The sequence below is a fragment of the Mastigoproctus giganteus genome, chromosome 9, assembly GCF_048544385.1.
Source record: "Mastigoproctus giganteus isolate SK-2022 chromosome 9, ASM4854438v1, whole genome shotgun sequence".
NCBI lineage: Eukaryota > Metazoa > Arthropoda > Arachnida > Uropygi > Thelyphonidae > Mastigoproctus > Mastigoproctus giganteus.
This window is the reverse complement of record NC_143583.1, coordinates 10,981,480-11,002,674: the sequence shown is the minus strand read 5'-3', so window position 1 is coordinate 11,002,674 and position 21,195 is coordinate 10,981,480. Positions and strand designations below refer to the sequence as shown.

The 21,195-nt window shown below is 37.6% G+C and overlaps 1 protein-coding gene across 1 annotated transcript; it reads right to left on the bottom strand.

The window, feature by feature from the left end:
* Window positions 1–5,700: 5,700 nt before the first annotated feature.
* On the bottom strand, window positions 5,701–21,182 carry LOC150080049 (mitochondrial S-adenosylmethionine carrier protein). Its single transcript, XM_090381644.1, has 2 exons — window positions 21,083–21,182; window positions 5,701–6,593 (listed from the first exon to the last, which is right to left on the bottom strand). The coding sequence occupies exon 2, from the start codon at window positions 6,526–6,528 to the stop codon at window positions 5,701–5,703; it is 828 nt and encodes a 275-aa protein (XP_090237770.1). The 5' UTR covers window positions 6,529–6,593; window positions 21,083–21,182.
* Between the last annotated feature and the right edge of the window lie 13 nt (window positions 21,183–21,195).

Sequence of the window (21,195 nt, the reverse complement as noted above, 5' to 3'; positions counted from 1 at the left end):
GTTTCTCCTCCACTTTACTCCCAGTTATTTCAAGATTCTGTAGCTTACTGCTAGAGTTGAATACACCTCTGGCATTCCCCTCGCTGAATAACTCCTCATGTGTGAATGTCGATGCAAAATATTCATTTAGTTTGTTAGCTACCTGAGCAGGATCATCAACAGTTGACCCATCAATATCAAGTGGACCAATCTGATTCATCCCCGTCCTTCTAGAGTTTACATAAGTAAAGAACTCTTTGCTGTTTTTCTTTGCATCCCTTGCCAAGGATTTCTCATAATCTGCCTTCGCCCGCCTAACCTCCTTTGTAACTTGGTTGCATATCAACCAATTTATGTTCTCCTCACATTCCCGGTCGATGCTCCCTATATTAGGAGAAGAGAATTCAGGAGAAAATGAATCAATGTGTGTAGTCTGCAGTCGTGGCGCCACTCTCAACGATTGTGCGACAGCTTTTATCTCTTGGATATGTAGCCGTGAATCTCCAGGGTATTAGGAAAAGCTAATTTAATTCCCTTGATTCTGCAGGACTCTAAAGAACTGAACTCATCTTAACACACACAGAGTGGAGATTTATAATCCAGCTTAACCAAAGGACATGAATAGGCAAATGAAGAGGTCTAATTGTCATTCGACATTTATTAGAGTCAACTAAAATTTCCTTCTCCTTTGACCTTGTGTGCACGTGAATCAGTGGCCATACGTAATAAAAAGTTGTCCGCTATCATTAATGCCAAGAGTCTGAATTTGGGGCCCATTTCTCGTTATTATTATTATTCAAAAGGTCTGGGAATGCAGACCAGTTGCAATTAGTGCACTTCGAAGTGTGTAGATTTATGAACACGTGACCTAACCTCACGATATAACGTGAAGGGTGTCCAGGTGTTTCGTGACATGGGTTGTTCCCGAACAACCTGCAAAATCCGTATTGGCATCTAGGTCAACGATTTTTTTTTTTTTTTTTTTTTAATCTTACTCTGCAAAGGAAATTTTCACATATTCTGTTATCGGGCACGACTGATATATTATCAAAGGCTAGGAAAGATAAGTGGGTTTTCTGCTTATGTTAATAAACATTTAACATTCATTTTACGTTTTCATAATATTTCTTTGGGGTATTTTTACATTTATATGGAAATCTGAAATATGCCTAAATAGCTTAGAGTGCTTCGCTTAAAATGCATTGCGTAATTATGAGGCATAAATTATTCTTAATCGAGAGTTGTTTCTTGGCAAAACTGAATTGAACTGTGGAAATAATTCCAATAGTGGCCAAATTATGAGGAAGCTGAAGTTTTCTTACAATGATGTATGCCCAGTAGACTGCAGATTATCAGGGGCTGATGGGAAAAAAAAAACTCGAATAATCCACAAAATGAAAGAGAACGCGTAAAGTGACAGTAAAAAAAGCATGCTCAGCGTGAGATGTCATAAAATTTAATATATTATTATTCGAAGAAAAGAGTAATAAAAAAAAAGTTCTGTTTCCTTTAGGTTGTCTAAATGGTGTTATGTAATTTAGAGCATCATCTTGTCAGCGAGGGCGACGTTTCCTGTTGTCCACATAATCGATTAGATTCATTCAAGTTCATACTTTAGAGCTTTCATAATTCTTTATTGATGGGCTGAAATTTTTGTTCAATAGAAAAGACAACCCTTTTCCGTTTTAAGATGACATTTATAATTTTCTTCAGGGATATTGATGAAGGCATACAGGGTAAACTATCAAGGTTTTCTTATGATTTAAGAAACCTTATTATAATTTTTTTTATGAAAACCCCAAACACGAGAGGTATTAGAACCTATAATACTTAGTACCGTGTTTGGGTTGAAGGTTGAGAAGATATTTGTTGACATTGGACTTGAACTTCTGTACACTGTAATTTTCAGGAAATATGTATGAAGGAAGGTTGTTCCAGAAAACGGCAGTGGAATGAATAAACGAGGAAGATGAAAAGTTGGTTCTGTGAGTTTGAAGTTGGACAGTAAATGGATGTTGGCTGGTGGCTGCACGTGTTCGGACTGTTTTGAAAGAGAGGGCGAGAATTATAGAAGCCAATTCAGAAGAACAGTGCCCATGGAAGTATCTGTAGAAAAGGCATGCAGCAGAAACAGTACGTCTAAGAGACAGCGAGTGAAGAGAGACTGTTTCGAGATGAATCATTAATTAACCTAACTGCCCTCTTCTGCACGGAATCAAAAAGCCTGAGAAAGGTTTTGGGGGCACCACCCCAGATGTGGGAACAAAATTCCATGGTAGGGCGAATTTGCGATTTATACAGAGTGAGCAGCTGTTTGGAAGAAAAGTAACGCCAGAGCGAAAGAGAAAACCAAGTTTTTTAGATGCAGAGGAAGCAATATTTGTAATGTTTTTGTGCCAAGAGAGATTAGAGTCAGGGTAATCCCCAAAAGAGATATATCATTTTGCCTAGAAATCGGAGTGTCACTAAAGATAAGCATAGGAGCAGAAGAATCCTTTTTGCGAGATATAAGACAAGACTGAGTTTTAGAAGGGTTGAAATCAACTAAGTTGTCTTTGCCCCACTGGAGAATTACCTGAAGATCGGCATTTAAGGAATTGGTAGCAGATTTTCGAGAAGTTGAAGCTGATTGAGCAGGACAAGGTTTCTCAAAATGGAAAGTGGAATGCAATGTGCTATCATCGGCAAAACTATGGATGATTTCCAGTCAATGGAAGAAGGTCATTAATATACAAGAGGAAAAGAGTGGGGGAAAGAACTGAACTTTGGGGGATACTAGCATTAGTGGAGAAGTTAGAAGACAGAGAGCCATCTACCATCACCCTCAGTGAGCGATCAGAGAGAAAACTGGATAACCAATTACAAAAAACAGTTGGCAAACCATAAGATGGAAGCTTGTTTAGAAGACCTTTATGCCAAACACGATCAAAAGCCTTTGTTATGTCAAGAGCAACTACTTGTGTTTCACCGAACCTTTCCATTGAATTTGTCCATAAATGGGTAACATAAGCCACAATATCACCAGTGGATCGACACTGACGGAATCCATACTGGCGATCGTTGATCAGACGGAAGGTTTCTAGGTAGTTTAAAAGTTGGCAGTTAATTGATTTCTCCATTATTTTAGAAATAGTAGAAGTAATTGCAATGGGACGATAATTGGATGGGAGGTATTTGTCACCCTTTTTAGGAACTCGCTGGATATGAGCAAATTTCCAAGCAGAAGGAAAAAATACTTTTGGAATAAGAAAGTGAAAAAAGGCGGCAAAGAATAGGAGTAAGTTCAGGAGCACAGGTTTTGAGAACAAGTGGAGAAATGCCATCGGGACCTGGAGCTTTCTTAGCATCGAGATTCATCAAAATCCTTCTGATATCCTTTTCACGGAAGACCACAGGAGGCATTGAATGGAGTGTGTTGGGAATGGTGGGAGGTGTTTTACCAAGATCATTAATACATGAGCTGGAAGAAAAATGGGATGCTAGCAGGTCAGCTTTATCCTTGGCTGAAGTGACAACAGAACCATCTGGTTTGGACAGAGGTGGGAGCAGCGATGGGCAAAAGTTGCGGCCAATAGCTTTGGCAAGAGACCAGAATGCTCGGCTACCATTAGGGCAAGAAGCAAGTTTTCTACTCTTAGCCTGTTCAAACTCTAGTTTGGACTGATTAAAAACTGCTTTACAATTGTTGCGAGCTTTGGTGTAGGCAGAAAATGAAACTGAAGAATTAGTAACAAGCCAATTACGATATGCAACATTCTTCTTTTGGACAGCCTTAGCACATTTATTGGAAAACCAAGGTTTAGATAAAGGACGAGATTTTAAAGTGGAGTGTGGGATAAAGGATTCCATTCCTGCAAGAATAATTTCACTGACACGATCTGAGCAAACGTTGACATCAGAACTTTTGAAACAGTAATCCGACCAAGGAAAAGAAGTCTCGCAGGTCATCCCATTTTACATTCTTGTAATGCCAAACAACACGAGGTTGGGAATAGCCATGAGATAAAGGTTCCATTGGAGAAGAGACAATCACCAAGTTGTGATCTGAAGTGCCTAAAGGAGCTGTCACTTCGACCGTGTACTTAGAAGGGCTGTTTGTGAGAAAAAGATCGAGCGTATTGGCTGTATGATTAGGATTGTCCGGTATTCTTGTAGGTAAATGAACAATGTGCTAGGTCATTAGTAATTGCAAAAGCCTCAGCATCTCGAACTGCTGGGTCGGTGTGACTAGAAAACGGAAGCCAGCTGGGGTCGTGAACATTAAAATCACCAAGGAAAATTACCTCACTGTTAGGAGAGTTGGACTGGAGAAAGTCAAGTTGCAACGAGAGGAAGTCAAAGAGCTCCAAGTGATTAGTCGAGTTGGGAGAATGGTAGAGACAACAGATGAATTTGACACAATGAGGTAGAGAGATTTTAAGCCAGAGAAGATCAAAGAGAGGAGATTCCAAATTGCCAAGTCTCTGACAGGGAATATCAGAACGGACATATGCACAAGTACCACCTTTGAGGCGAAAGGAATCATACAGCGAATAATTTGGGCATCTGAGATGAGCAGTAGTTGAATCAACCGATAACTGAGATTCTGTCAGAAAATGTACATGAGGCCCCTGCTTACGTTGGTTCACACCTGGGTGGTCACCCACCATGTACTTGTGCATGGGGGTTATACCCAGGATTACTAACAGTCCCACCTCGTGAAGGTGCAAGCAGAGGATTTGGCTGTCACAGACCATTCGGACTTCGCCGAAATTGGGTCCACTTGACTTGAGTGTCACCCGAATATCAGTTCCATCAGCGTTTTAGACTCCCAGGTAGCAAGTACAGCTTGTCTGGCATATCTGAGAGAACCTCAAGGACCAATTAAAATCCCATTCCTTGGCATGGCTGTTTTTACAATAATATACATAAGTAAATAATTTTTCTACAACCAGTATCGATTAAGAGATGCAAGATGGAAAAAATAATAATAATCGGCATTTTCCAACCTTGTCCTTTTTGCTCCTGATCTATATGGGCATGCTATATTTAAATATAAAATCTTAATATAGTTTACAAAGCATAATAAAAAGTTCCATTCAAAACAGGGCAATTAGTTTAATTAATTGTAAATCACAAATGTAAGGCTTTATGCTGTTGTTGTTGTGATTAAAAAAAAAAAAAAAAAAATATATATATATATATTAATGACTCTCTGTAACCGGGTCTCTGCTCTGTCTCACAGACGTTCTGTTTCTGCTGCGTACCTTTTCTATAGATACTTCCATGAGCACTGTTCTGAACCAGCTTGTATAATTCCCGCTCTCTCTTTCAAAGCAAGATGATCACGTGGCGCAACCGGCCAACATCCTTTTACTGACCAACTTTTCTTCTTGCTCATTTATTCATTTTGCTTCCATTTTCTGGAACAACCTTGCTTCTTACGTATTTCCTGAAAATTACAATCTACAGAAGTTCAAGTCAACAAATATCTTCTTTCAATCTTCAACCCATGCATGTTTCTAAGTGCTAGAGGTTCTAATACCGATCGTGTTTGGGGTTTTCATAAAAAAAAAAAAAAAAAAAATTAGTATTTAATTATAGCTTGTAGGTAGAGGTGGCACTGCACAAGCATAAATGCGCATGTACGTTGCAAAGAAAAAAAAAAAAAAAAAGAAAAGAAAACCGTTTCTTCTCTTAGGCAATTTACAAGGAATCAACAAAATGGCATCAGTATTTTTATTATGCCACAAAATATTTTGTAATTACATCTTTAGTTTTTTCATAAATACCAAAGAATATCGAACCTCCTAGTGACATCCACATTACCCGTGGTACAGCTCCTGAAAAAAGTCCCCCAACTCCTCTTTCAGAAAGAACTTCTTTAAATACTTTGAGTATATTTCCTTTAGCTGTTTCCGTTCCTTTTTCTGCAAGCATAATTCTTGTTTTCACAACATCAAGCGGGGTTGTAACTCCAGCAGCTATTCCACCAGCTAAAGCCCCTAGAAGTGATGACTGCCAAGCATCCACATAATAACCTTGATGCAAGGACCACATACTTTTGAAAAGTTCCCAAACAGGAAATTGAATAAGAGAAAAAGGAATTTCTCTAAAAACAGTGCTTGTATAACCTCGATAAAACCCCCAAAATCCTTCATGTTCTAAAACTTTCCTAAATACAAACCAGCTAGAAAGCGAAGGATTTGCTTGAGCCCTTTGTTTTACAACTTCTGTTGGAACCCGAACAATACATGCAATCACCTCGCCACAACATGCAGCTCCCATGTGTATTATTGGCTGTAAATAAGGCGCAAAGAACGGTCGCATCGATGTTTTTGTTAATTCATAGGAAGAAAAAAACAAAGCGGCTCCCGGTGCTGATCCTAAAGCTACAGAAGTAAGACCTGCATAAATACCACGGAATCCACCAGCATTCCAGAAACCTTTCGAACTTTGTAAACGAGTTTTAATAGTGTCCAGAGGGAACAATGTAATATCCACTGCAAGTCCTGCGGCAGCACCAGAAATCAGCGCAAGACTCATACTGGGCTCTTCTCGATTTGACATCGCACCGAACGTTCAGACGTCAGCAATACCATGAGGGTGGGATCCCAGACATTTAGCATTAGACCCTATAAATAATAATAAAAAAAGTTCAGTGTATATATATATATATATATATATATATGCATAATTAAAAAGTTGAAAACATTCACCCTCCCAAATCCGGCAACTCGATCCTTGCCCGATCTTAGAATTTACCGGATTTCGGGTGGTAATACTGTAGCCATGAAAATAATAATAAATAAATACATAGGATTCCAATTACTCAGGTTTATACGAGATAAAAACAATCCGTTAAATGCATTGGACAGGTAATTTATTCTAGTTTTGTGTACAAAAATAATTACTTAAATTAAATTTACTATTAATTTTTTTTTTTTCGTATCGTACCTGTAAACCGAAAAAAAAGAAGAAAAGCTATTAGTCCTTAATCTGTTATTCCTATAAATATGTATATAATACTAGTAATGAAGTCAGAAAACGTGTATACCACTATTATTATTATCTGTTTATTGCTCTGCTCAAGAACCGCCTCCTGGGCAGCAGTAAGCTAGTGGGGGAGGATATTTACATTGAAAGGATTTATGTACAGGGTTACATGTATTCTTAACTTGAAAGGAAGTGTATTTACAGTTTATTATTTACATAGAGGGGAACAGGTATCCTGTGTGTTATCAGACACTCAGCCTAAAACACTGATGGATACGATATCTCTATTACAGAAGATTTAGGAGAAGTCCGGTTGGCCTGCCTCCCTAAAATCCACTCATGCACACCTCGATGGTAAGCCCTGTTACGTCATTTAGGTGGCAACGAACGTGTAGAGTGGTTCTCTTCAAGACGCCTGGTCAGCGTGAAGAGGAAAAGACCAAACCCTCCAGCATATGACAGCACAACAATACAAATGGCCCTCAGTCCCCAGCAGCTTTCACTCTCCCTCTTACGGCAGCGAGAGGATCAGAGTGGAAGCAGAGGGTGCTAAGAATCTCTGGGTACGACCAGGCTGCCATGCACGGAAACTGAACTTGGCCTGTTATAACGTACGATCACTCATCGGTGAAGACAGGATATTAGAGATGGAAAAGGAATTAGAAAATGTGAATTGGAATATCATCGGTTTGGCTGAAACAAGAAGAAGAAATGAATCATAAGTTTATCAAGTGGAAATCTGCTGTACACCAATGGAAACAGTGAAAGGAGTGAAGGTGGAGTTGGGTTTCTGGTCCATAAAGATTTTAAAAACAACATTTTGGAATTCAAAAGTACATCACCAAGGGTGTCAAGACTAATACTCAAGATTTCTAAAAAGGTACAAGCTAAAGATTATAATGATTTATGCACCAACATCGAACCATGATGATGAAGAGGTTGAAGAAATGTACACCGAAATTGAGTCTTCTAGATGAGCAGAAAATCCACTGCACTATTATTATGGGGAGACTTCAATGCTAAGGTTGGAAAAAGGCAAAACAGAGCAGAAAGAGGAACTATAGGAAATTTTGGAATTGGTGAAAGAAATAAAAGAGGTGAAAGACTAGTGGAATTTGCAGAATCTCAAGGACTGTCAGTAATGAACACTTTTTTCAAGAAAAGGGTGAACAGAAAGTGGACATGGAAGAGTCCAAATGGATTAACAACTAATGAAATCGACTTCATCCTCACTAAACAGAAGATATATTGTGAATGATGTTACCGTCCTGAATAAGGTAAATGTTGGAAGTGATCACAGAATGGTAAGATGTACACTTGATATAGATGTAGGAAAGGAAAAAAAAACTGACTCGAGTAAATAATACAAAGGTCTTTGAGATAACAGAGGAGGAGAAAAAGCAGTATGTACTGGAACTTAAGAACAAGTTTGAGCTTCTGCAGACTGCTCAGGACCAAGATATCGACGACGAATATTACAACTTTCTGAAAGTGATAAAGCCCAAGAAACCTACAGGGAAACAGAAAGAAGAAAAAATTAGTCAAGAAACACTTGTCATGATGAACCGAAGACGACAAATGAAGAGCAAGAAAAACACTGACAGGGAGAAAATTGAGTATACTGAGTTATGCAAAGCCATTAGAAAGAGACTCAGAGAGGACATAAGAAGATTTAACACAAGAAAAGTAGAACAAGCATTAAGGGAAAACAAAGGATTTAAATCAGCAGCCATGAGCAGTAATATAGAAAGACAAATGATACCGAAACTGAAGAATAGCGATGGTGTACTTATAAACAGCAGAGAAGGCATAATTCAAATAGCAGAGAAGGCATAATTCAAATAGCAGAAGACTACTATAGAGAATTATACAAGGAGCGAGGGAATGATACCAGCAGTGGGGAAGATGGATTGCAAAGTAGCAACACATACGACATACCCGATATTTCTTCCTGATGAGGTAGAACATGCAATGAAGAAAATGAAGAATCGGAAAGCCCCGGGGGAAGATGAAGTTACTGTAGAGTTGTTAAAATTGGGAGGAAGAGACATAACACAAAAACTGGCAAGGCTCTTCACAAAGTGCATTAGAAAAGGTGTGACGCCTAAGCAGTGGAATAATGCAATCATAATTTTGCTGCATAAGAAAGGAGATAAATTGGAAATTATAGACCAATTAGCTTGTTATCCCACATCTACAAGTTGTTCACAAGGGTCATTACTAACAGATTAGAAAGAATACTTGATGAGAATCAACCGAAAGAGTAAGCTGGCTTTAGGACAGGATTCTCAACTATGGATCACCTTCACGTAATATCACAGCTAATGGAGAAAGCAAATGAATATAAAACACCATTATGCCTGGCATTTGTGGATTATGAAAAGGCATTTGACTCCATACAGCATAAGGCAATGTTTCGGGCACTGGAAAGACAAGGCATTCATACCCCATATATTATGATTTTGAAGAAAATATATGAGAGTGCTACCTCCTTTATTAGACTAGACAAAGACAGTAGCAAATTTAAAATCGAGAAAGGAGTTCGACAAGGAGACACAATATCTCCGAAGCTATTTACTGCTTCCCTTGAGGAAGCTTTCAGAAGATTAGACTGGTCGCGGAAAGGAGTCAATGTGAACGGAGAGTACCTAAACCATTTACGATTTGCAGATGACATTGTGGTCATAAGCCACGATCCCAAAGAATTAGAGGAAAATCTTAATCAGTTATGCACAGTTAGTAAGGATTTTGGACTAAAGACGAATATGGCTAAAACAAAAGTAATGATGAACAAGTATGCCATGGAAAGGGAAATAATGATTGAAGGAGCAGTAATTGAAAAGGTGGAGTCATATACTTATCTGGGACAAGTTATTAGCTGCAATAATGATAAATGGCTGGAAGTCAAGAGAAGAATAAATTTTGGATGGATAGCATTCAGGAAATATAGTCACATACTGAAGGGCAATATCCCAGTTTGTCTGAAACGTAAAATAATGAATCAATGTATACTCCCCACCATGACTTATGGAAGTGAAACTTGGGCACTCACCAAAACAATGGAAGAGAAGCTGAGAACTACACAGCGAAGAATGGAACGAATTATATTGGGAATCAGACTGTTAGATAAGAAGAGAAACACATGGATTAGGCAGCAAACTCAAGTAAAGGACATTCTTATCAAAACTAAAGAACTAAAATGGTCTTGGGCAGGACACATAGCTAGAAGACATGATGACAGATGGACTAAGAAAATAACAGAATGGTACCCAAGAGGAGCTAGAAGAAAACCTGGAAGACAAAGGCGGAGATGGATAGATGAAATTCATGAGTTTTTGAGTAGTAAATGGATGGCCAGTGCTCAAAACAGAAGGAACTGGAAAGTTGCTGGAGAGGCCTTCATCCTGCAGTGGATTGAAAATGGCTGATGATGATGATGATGCTTTAGACTAGATTGGAGGAAGTTTTAGTCAGCGAGTAATTGATTGCTGGAACAGGTTGCCTTCAAGGGTATTTGAGACTGGCACTTTTGACTACTTTTTTTTTTTTTTCGGACAGTGCAGCAAAAGTCTCTGGCTTCCTTGCACTGTATGGCTATTACTTATCAGTCTATTAATAAGGTTCTTGATTAACTTAAATTATCTACATTCGTGATTCCGTACGTACACAGATAAGTCTACCAATAAATTCTCTGCAAGTAAACAAACTTGTATTTCTTTGACTAATGAAACAGCACTAAAGTAGAAGTAATATTTACAATAAATATAAGGTTCAGAACTGAGATTCTGATTCTTCTCATTACACAGTTCAGAAACATTTTTTTTTTTCCAATTTCAATATAACACTGACTTTATTTCTTTGCTGGAATAGTCTTTTAATGACGTGTTGTACAATGGAGTTGTTCCACCACACAAATAAACTCCTCTGTGTCAAACATCGTCTTCCCCAAAGTATAATAAACAAACCAATTAAGACCAACCACCCCATGCACGGGGAGAATGTCTCAGGTTACTCAAACGCTAAGGCGTACGCGTTTGTAACGCGTCCGAAGGCGTTTTACGCCAGCTTAGGTCGTCCTATGCGGCGTTCGAAGTGATCGTCTAGTTTGCATGCCTTTACCCTCTGCTTTCTGTAAAACTGTGCGTTGGAAGGCGTCGCCGAGCCGCGCTTCGAGCGCATGTCTAGTATAGTCCCAATACTGTGTCAGTTTTATTCCCCATGATTTTTTTGAGTATTTGAAGAGGATTGGGATACTACTGCTGCTCTCCTATTTCTTCCCTCACTTCGCCTTTTTAGCTAAAGATTATTACGTACCCTATACTATGTATAAATATAGTGCAAATGCATCAGAAATACATAGCTATATCTGAATAAATCAGAATATTGGTAAAGCGGCATCGTTTTAAGTTATATCTCATATTGTGAATACCTTCACAACGAGTTGCCATGATATTGCACTACTTCGAATAAGTAACGCTTCACCTGAGGAGAAGACTAATGTTACTTATTCTCAGATGGATACCACCACCCAGACGGCACCGTTTCAGGGCTATTTGGCCCTTCTTCGGTGGGTGGGTAGGTACCCGAGTGATGCAATGATGGCAAAACAGTTATGAAGTATAACTCCACAATATGAGAGATGCCTGATGGTGTATCATGTATTTAGACTCAAGCGTTTAGGGCATAAGCCTCAAGCTATGAAGGAGTCTAGACTATGTATAAATATAGTGCAAATGCATCAGAAATACATAGCTATATCTGAATAAATCAGAATATTGGTAAAGCGGCATCGTTTTAAGTTATATCTCATATTGTGAATACCTTCACAACGAGTTGCCATGATATTGCACGAAGTAGTGCAATATCATGGCAACTCGTTGTGAAGGTATTCACAATATGAGATATAACTTAAAACGATGCCGCTTTACCAATATTCTGATTTATTCAGATATAGCTATGTATTTCTGATGCATTTGCACTATATTTATACATAGTCTAGACTCCTTCATAGCTTGAGGCTTATGCCCTAAACGCTTGAGTACGTACCCTATATTAACACCTCATCCCCCTCTCACCTTACGTATATATATTTTCAGTCTGCTATCTGTTGAGCTAAATTTTATTCTGCCAGTAAGTTACTAAAATTAATAAATTACATATTTTTAATTAGGCCTATTATTAGGTCCTGGAATCACAAACAGGCAGCTTTTGTTGTTTATTATTGGATGTATTGAATCGTGCTAGCACTTGATAACGTGCCATTCAATGTATCCTGTTATAGTAGCAATAAGAATTAAATTATTTTATTAAATTTTAGGCGTTTCTCTTTTAGTTATAGCTCATATGGGCACACATACTTTTTTTCAGTAGCCTGTTTTCCACTTTTCTTTCTAATGTGCATAGTTTCCCCATTTTTTTTAAAATTTATAATTCTCCATATTTTCTTGTTCTTTGATATCAGTCTGATAATGTTTAATCGTTTTTTCGATGACACTAATCAGTTTTGTTAAATTTACTTTACATATATCATTCTTTATTTACACTGTGTGATCACTGAATTATTAATCACCTAGCTAATAATGTGTTGGATCATCGTTCACACAGATAACACAGTAAGTTCAATTGGATTTAGGTCAGGCGAATTTGGAAGCCAATCGAAATCTTTACTGTGTTCCTCAAACCACTTGTGCACAGTGCAAGCCCGATGACACTGTGCATTATTGTATTGGAAGATCCCGTTTCTGTCAGGGAAAAAATTCAAACGTAGCAGGGTGCATGCGGTCTCCTAACAGCTGCTAATAGACCTTACCAGTGAAACGTTGGTCCACATGAATCAGGGGTATTACTGGTTCTTAACAGCAAAAGATGACCCATATTAAACAACCACCGCCATCTGCCTGGACGGTGGACACCATGCATGATGGTCCACGGACTCTTGTTGCTTAAAATCACACTCATTTTCTTATACTGAAAATGAGTGACCAGCACACTCATTTTCAGTCCAACCAATGTGTTATGGACACCACAACATTTGCCTTCGACGATGGTCAGCGGTGAGCAGAGGGTGTTTCTAGGTCTGCTGTAGAACACCATACATCTGAGGTGCAGCGTATTGTCATTTGGGATATTGTTCTTGCATTTCTCATATTGTAAAGTGTGTTTAGGGTCAAACGGCACAAGGGGTCCCCCCATCTCCGCGTAGTTTACATTGTGGGTGAACCAGTTGACTGGAAAAGCCAGAGATTTAAAAAAGTGTATGGACTTTGTATATGTATGATGCCTTGTACCGTTGTTCATCTGGTCATTTAGCCGCTGGGCCCCTACTGAGGCCCAACGTTGCCCCACTTACGCCCCGTGGAGGCAGACCAGGAACCCAGTAGTCTGTTTCACTCTGGTAGGTCCTGCCAGAGTGAAACAGACTACTGGGTTCCTGGGTATTCGGCGGCTAGGACCTTAAAAAAAAAAAAAAAAAAAAAGAAAGAAAGAAACGCGTCGACGTAGGGGTAGAATCACTTAGTTTTGCTAGGCCAAGTTATGGGCGTAAGGTAATTTAGATATGTTAAGTTTTTGGTATGTAGGGCTTTCGCTAGCATATAGATAGAGAGGGGGGGAGGCAGAAGGCGGGGGGGAGAAAGACAGAAATATGGAGCCAATAGAGTAGGTAGCCCCAGTTTTCAGTGGGACATGCCCATGTCCCACCAGAGTAGAAGATATAGGATGGACAGGAGGGGAGGACGAAAATGTCCGCCCCCCCTAAGGAAGTAGGTATAAAGGTGAAGGGGGTAGAGTGCCTTTGGGATGTCAACTATTGCACAGTGATCTGCCATTGAGCCTGTACAATGCTCTTTGCTCACCATGAACATCCACCTTGCATAATGCACCTCCATAGCCAGGTGGGAAGGAGCAGCAATGCATAGCACACGCTTCTTGATTAGACTGGGGTACGAGCCCGTCACCACCAAATACGGAGGATGCGGAAAAGTCAAGGAAATGACTACCGCATATTCCCGGAGTAATATTGCCTTAGTTGCTAAAAACCAAATAACAACAAATAACCTTGCATAATCCTTTAGTTCTATCGCCGGGAGGTGGTTTGACCTATCCATTCTTTGCACACCTTTTTACCACAGTGGGCCATGAGCAATCGATATGGAACCACTCGACACAACAGCTCCCACAATCAGCGGCGCGTTATCCTATGGACAAAAAGGGCAATTGCCTGGGGACCCCAAATCAATATTCTATAAACTTATTTTTGTAGTAAAAAAATCGGAAATTAAATTTCTGTCCCATATCTGGGGGTTCCATACCTAGATTGCAGGTGTGACGCAGGCGTATGGCAAGAAAATAGGATAGAAAAATGAACCTTCCAACTTTACAGTATCAGCCGGCGTTATTATTGATCAAATTGAAAACAATACCAACAACGCAACTGTGTACAATATTAATGATAAAAATAGTAATACAAATATCAATGATAATAAGGATCAAAATATTAATACAAACAATATCAATGATAAAAATACGAATGCAATACATACAAATAATATCAAACATAAAACATACACTAAAGATGTTGCTTTATGACCAAACCCCATCACAAATGATTTTATTGAGTTTTGCCTTCGCGAAAAATCGCAAAATTTTGGAAGCATTAAAAATTCAAATCGAAATTTTAATTGTGATGGAAAAATCATTACGAGAAAATTAAACGAAACATATTTCTATTTAAGTAGAGCTAATGGTACCACAGAAAAAAGAGAGTGGTTAATATTTTCAGAAACCACAAAATCTGTGTACTGTTTTATTTGCAAATTGTTTTCAGTTAAACCAAAAAAAAAAAAAAAAAATATTAGTTACTGCATGTAATGATCGGAAACATATTGTTGATATTTTAAAAAAAGGCACGATGAGTCTAGAGAACATAAGGAAAATAGGTAAAGCGCTTGAAAAGTGTAGGAAGAATTGATTTAGACTTGATAAAAGCTTATGAAAACCAAACAAATTATTGGTGTGAGGTTCTAAAAAGAGTTGTTGCGACTGTGAAACTGTTAGCTTCATTAGGGTTGGGATTTCGAGGGCATGATAGTAATGTAGGAAATTTTATGAGTTGCTTAGAATACTTAGCTAATTTTGATATGTTTTTGAAAACCAACTTAGAAACTTAAAGGACAGGTGAATTATCTTTCTAATACTACGTGTGACGAATTCATACATTTAATGGCTGCTAACATAAGAAATACAATTATTAATGAAATCAAACAGGCTAAATACTTTTCACTTATTGTTGACTCTACTCCCGACATAAGTCACACAGATCAATTATCATTTATTATACGATCGATATTTAGATAAAGAAAATAAAATTCAGGAACGTTTCTTGTCTTTCCTACATATTGAAAAGCACGATGGAAAAGCTACATAGAAAATATAACTTCAAAATTAACGGAATATGGTTTGGATATCTAAAACTGTCGAGGACAAATCTTACGACAATGCAGCCAACATGTCCGGGATATACAACGGATTACAAGCGAAGATTAAGAGCCATAGTAAAACTGCATTTTATGTCCCTTGTGCAGCTCATAGTCTAAATTTAGTGGGAAATTCTGCTGCAGAAGATTGTCCAAAAGCACTCCATTTCTTCGATTTTATTCAAAATTTATTTGTATTTTTCTCTTCTTCTACAAAGAGATGGGATATTTTAATGAAAGCGACTACAAAAGGAAATGTAACAATGAAAGAAATTTGTTGTACAAGATGGTCCTCAAGAGCAGATGCAATTTTAGCCGTTAAGATGAATTTTTTGGCCATAAAAGAATCTTTTATTTAAAATTTTTGAAGATTGTAATGAAAAACCTGTAACAAAATTAGAAGCAAAAAAGCTATGTGAAAACTTTGAAGATATTGAAACAACGCTTTTACTTTTCATATGGAATGCAATTCTACAAAGATTGAATGCAACTAGTCTCCAAAATAAAAATTCTGATTTACATAATGACGTAAATCTTTTAAAATCGTTACCTTTGTACATATCAGAAGACATTCGAAACAACAACGAATTTTTTGATACTATAGCACAGAATGTTTTGCATTAACAAACAATACAAATTATGAGTCAGACAAAGGGAGAAAACGCAAAAGAAAATTACATTTTGATGAGAAAAGGGATGGAGATGAGGATGTGCAATTGGCAGGCAAACAACGATTTATAGTGAATTGTTTGAATGTTATTCGCGATCAGTTGGTATCAAACATTCAAAGACGTGTTGAGGCTTATCAAAATATTTTAAATTATTTTGCTATATTAATAAATATCAACTTAAAAGAAATTTCGCCAAATGAGTACGATGAATGTATTTTAAATTTAATAAATACGTATTGAAACGACATCGACGTTAGTATTTTTAAGGAAGAACTTACCCACTTTGTACATTTTGCAAAAAATTAAATTAAAATTCTACTTTATTAATGTATAAAGCGATTCAAGAAGGGCTAGTTTCTACGTTTCCTAATGTGGACATAATTTTAAGAATATATTTAACCACACCTGTTTCTAACGCATCGGCAGAGCGTCCTTTCAATATACTTAAAAGAATTAAATTACATCAGAAATTCTTTAGGCCAAGAAAAATTATGCGATTTGTCAATATTATGCATTGAAAATGACATTACTAGTGGGGTTGATTATAATGAGCTGATTGATAATTTTGCAGCTCAAAAAGCACGGAAAGTGAACATATAATAATGTTCTTAAAATTTTCATTCTAATTACGACTTTTATTAGGTAATTTGTTATATTCCGTTAAGAATTGTTTTTATTTTATAGAAAGTTTGTTTCGTTATATTAAATATACATTATTCTAATTCTCGTTTAATTAATCTAGTTTATTTAATGTAATAAAAGTACTTAAATACTAATTGAGTTCATTTATGACTTTTTCTTGTGGATTGTACTTAATCTATATATACAGTATAAAAGTTCTTTATAAATGTCATACATGTAATTTTGTTTTATTTTTAATAAAATTATATCTACAATTATTATTATTTAGCTTTTTGCATGAGTAAGAGTATACCGGAGGCGTGGGATTTCCCCTCAAAGAAAAATTCAACACTATACATGGGGCCCCCAAATTAAAATTTGCCCGGGGCCCCATGAAGTCATAACGCGCCGCTGCCCACAATCATGCTCTTTCGAAACTCCGTGATATCTTTACTACTCTCAACTGCTACTTTATCACTTCTGATTTGCACGACCAGATGCAAATTACCACTGCACTAGCATAGGAAGCTGTTCAGCTTTTTATACTAGGAGCTATGTGCATAGTCCATTATGGATGGGGTGGTCATAATTCGATAATCACCAAGTGTATATATATATATATATATTCACCACCAACCCAGCAATCAATCGCAAGACAGAGAAAAGATGCTTCTGGCTCACCTGCAGCAGGCCTGGCAGACAGATGGACAACATCCACTAAGGGAGCAATTACAAAGAAATTCATCCCTGAAGTAATGTTCGCATTCGCAAAAGCCTGAAGCTGGTTTTCCCCAGGCCTGTACATAACGTACTTCCTCACAGGCCATGGGTCGATACAAGAAACATTAACGTCTCTGAGCATCACAGATGATTCACCCTGCCACTGACGAATCTTGGCACCATACGATGAATGTATTTTAAAATATGACTGCCCTGACTATGAAAACTTGAGATCTATTCTGATCACAAAGATTACCAATTTCCCAAAGGACCAAGGACATATACTGATTCATACCCATGACAATTATAAATACTTCACCACTTTTGCACAGGATGTCTTCAACAGATGAAGAACATTAAGGAGCCTTTTAAACTAACAAGACCAATAACTTGAGACATATTCTGGGCACCCCTCTTCAGTAGCATCAACCGCCAACCTCATCAAAGCTCAACTGAACTGAAATTCACTTTCTTCATCCAAGTTCCATCGGGCTGATATCTGCAGGCAAGATCAACCAGGACCTGATCCCATGCAAGACTCCAAACCCAGACATTTGAGACACCAGCAACTTCTGCCACAAGCCACATTGGCAATCAAATCGAGCACTCTAGCCTGGTTTTCTTTTACTCTCCTCCCCGGCGCGGGAGGAGGAGACAGATCCCTGTCTCTCCCCCCTCTCCTACCTGGTGAGGCATGGGCCTGCTTCACTGACTTTCTGGGGTCGCCTTCTCTATTATCCCATACTTTGTCTAACTCGCAGTGTACACCCCACACAACTTATCAATTAATAAAATACAAATTTAAACCGCACTTACATAAGCCTCTTTCGGCCTTTTATATTCTAGCGTTAACCCCCCCCCCCCTCATTTTTTTTTTCAAATAGGCCCTTGCCACTGAAATCTTCCGAAACTAAGTGGCAGGACCTACCAGAGTACAAAAAATCTACTGTGTACCTCACCTACCTCCCCATGGCAAAGTGCGGTAACGGTCGATCCGAAAAGGCTAAATGGTCAGAAGAACAACGGTACACAACACTACACATCCGTCCACTCCCCCACACTTTTTAAATCTCTGGCCTTCAGAGTTCTGTGCTACACAAACAGAGTACACAACACGAAGATGGGGGAAACCCCTGGTGCCGTCAGTAACAAACACACTTTGCATTTCTGTATGCAGTAAACCCCCGCTATTCGCGGGGGTTACGTTCCTGAGAAATGTCGCGAATACTGAGTAATGGCTCCCATAGTAATAAAGGGGTTCCGTTCCAAAGTATGAAATATATAAGAAAAACTAGTCTAAAATTTTGTCTATGTATGTATTATATGTACATAGACAGTACATAGAGAAATGCAAGCATATGGTATCGAAATGAAAATAAGAAACTAAGAAACAATTTAATATTAAATGTAATATTTATTAGAAATTTCAAACAAATCTCTCAAACCAGCGCCTTTGCTAGCAAAAAAAAAAAAAAAAAAAAACTTATCCCGCCAGTGCTATCACAAGTTTCGCTAAAGTGTTGATAAAGGAGTTTTGCCTTTTCACGAATGATGAGTGAACTTAACGGAATTTTATTTTGAGTTTGGTCTTCTATCCACAGATTTAAAGCTTTTTCCATTTTTTCTAATTTAACATCACGAGTTACAGAGCAAATTTTTGAAGCAATTAGCGCGTTTTCACGGACACTACGCCGGATTTTTTCTTCCGATTTTTTGATTGATCGTACCGTTGACTCATTGATTTTATAATGTTTTGGCACTGAAGAGACACTTTCACCATTAGAAATTTTGTCTAATAACTCAATTTTATTCGTTAATGTCATCACCTTCTTTGATATACAGTATTCACATTTCCCTTGTTATTCGTAGCATATTTTTGTACGGGTAAAAAAGAACTTGTCCACAATAAAGGCACTTTCTTCCGTTAATACACTCGAAAAAATCTGTTTTACACTGCAAAACGGCAGATTTATCACTTTTGTAAGCATATCAATTTATAAATTGATAAATTTATAAGCATATAAATTAAAAGCAAACGACGAAACCTTCCATGACAAGCGCATAACACACACTGAACAAGGATTAGCGAGAAACATCCACGCTCGCGATTTTGTCACCCCTTCCCCCACCCACTGAATGCTGTTTTGACCGGGAAAGATAATTTTAGCCACACCCATGTTTTTTTATGGCGGAAAATATTCACGGCGCTTTAAAATTCACATTTTTTTTAGGTTTTATTTTATATTAAATCAGCGATCGCGAATACGTGAAACCGCGAATAGCGGGGGTTTACTGTATTTACACGGTATATAAAATTACTGGTAATTTGCATCAGGGCCGTGATGAGTCGCCACTGGTTGAGATAATGATATACTGATCACAATCATTGTCGGTACAAGGTATTTTGGAGCCTAGACCAACAGCATTCTAATTAAATTTTCAATTACAACACGCGGGGTTGTCGCCCTGGGCATGTTTTCTCTTGCAATAATGTGCTTTTGGGAGTTGTGCATACCCGACTAAAGGACTTAAATACAAATTACAAAACAAAAATCAAATTTTCTGTGGTTAAGTATTTCAATATATCAAGGAAAAATGCATGTCTACATAAATATCTCGATAAATGTTTTCATTTATAATTTTTAACGTTCCTTTTAATCAAAGGAGTGTTTATTTTTAAACAAGTTCTGAAAATCAAATGGGTGTCTTAATTAAGACAATAATCATTAATAACTTATTCTGTATTCTCAGCCCTCAAACCCATACGTGTTTTCATGAAAAAAAAAAAAAATAATAATCAAGAAAGCAAAAAATTACGTGATTGCAACTTAGTTCAGTCGTCCAATAACCCACTGTGGGCAGAGACCAACGCATTTTTTGGGACACCCTACCTTAAACATGGGGTACTTTCAAACATCTGCAGGAATTCCGTCAACACTGTCTAATTACAGTAACTCAGTGGCGGAACCAGACTATTTTTATAGGGGTAGGGAAGTATAACGTTGTGATATATGGGTTAAAAAAAATCTAGATAAACTTGTAATCCAAATTTGCTAAAAGAAAATTGAGAGTACTCAGGATCGGTGGAGTGGGTGATTGACCGTCGACCGGTCACTGTAATAATGCTTAAAGTAAATACGGTAAAAGGATATTTTCTAGTTGAAGATCACTTGCTGCCCGTTTAATTTCACATATCGCTACAATTTTAGTTATAATTGTACATCAAAAATAAATACATAAAATAAGCAACAATAAGTTATACAAAAAAAAAAATGGCATATAATACACGTACCTTAGAAATTATCACCAATATATTGCATTTCATGCACATTACCTACAACGTGTTTCGTCCATATTCTTATACGTATGGCTTGTGGCCCGATATTTTTCTTGTCTGGCCTTAAATATTAAAGTCGGACTCCATTATGTGCACATCGATAAAACTTGAAGCTTCCCTCTACTATTTATGTAACTATTTCTTCCTTGAAGTAGATGCATTGTAGACTTCACATGTTAACCTAAGCAATGAACGTAATACTCCCCACTATTTCATCATTAGTTTCACGCATGCTTTGTTGTTATGACTAGAATAAACCGTCATCATACGAGTTCAACAAAGTTGCTTTATTTCTACTTTCTTACCTGCCATCCTAATCAAATGCTATTAATATATCACATATCTTCTCTTAAATTCGTAAAAGTGCACTCATTTCGTGAACTGACTCCTGATCAGAACATTTTGCTAAAGCATATCA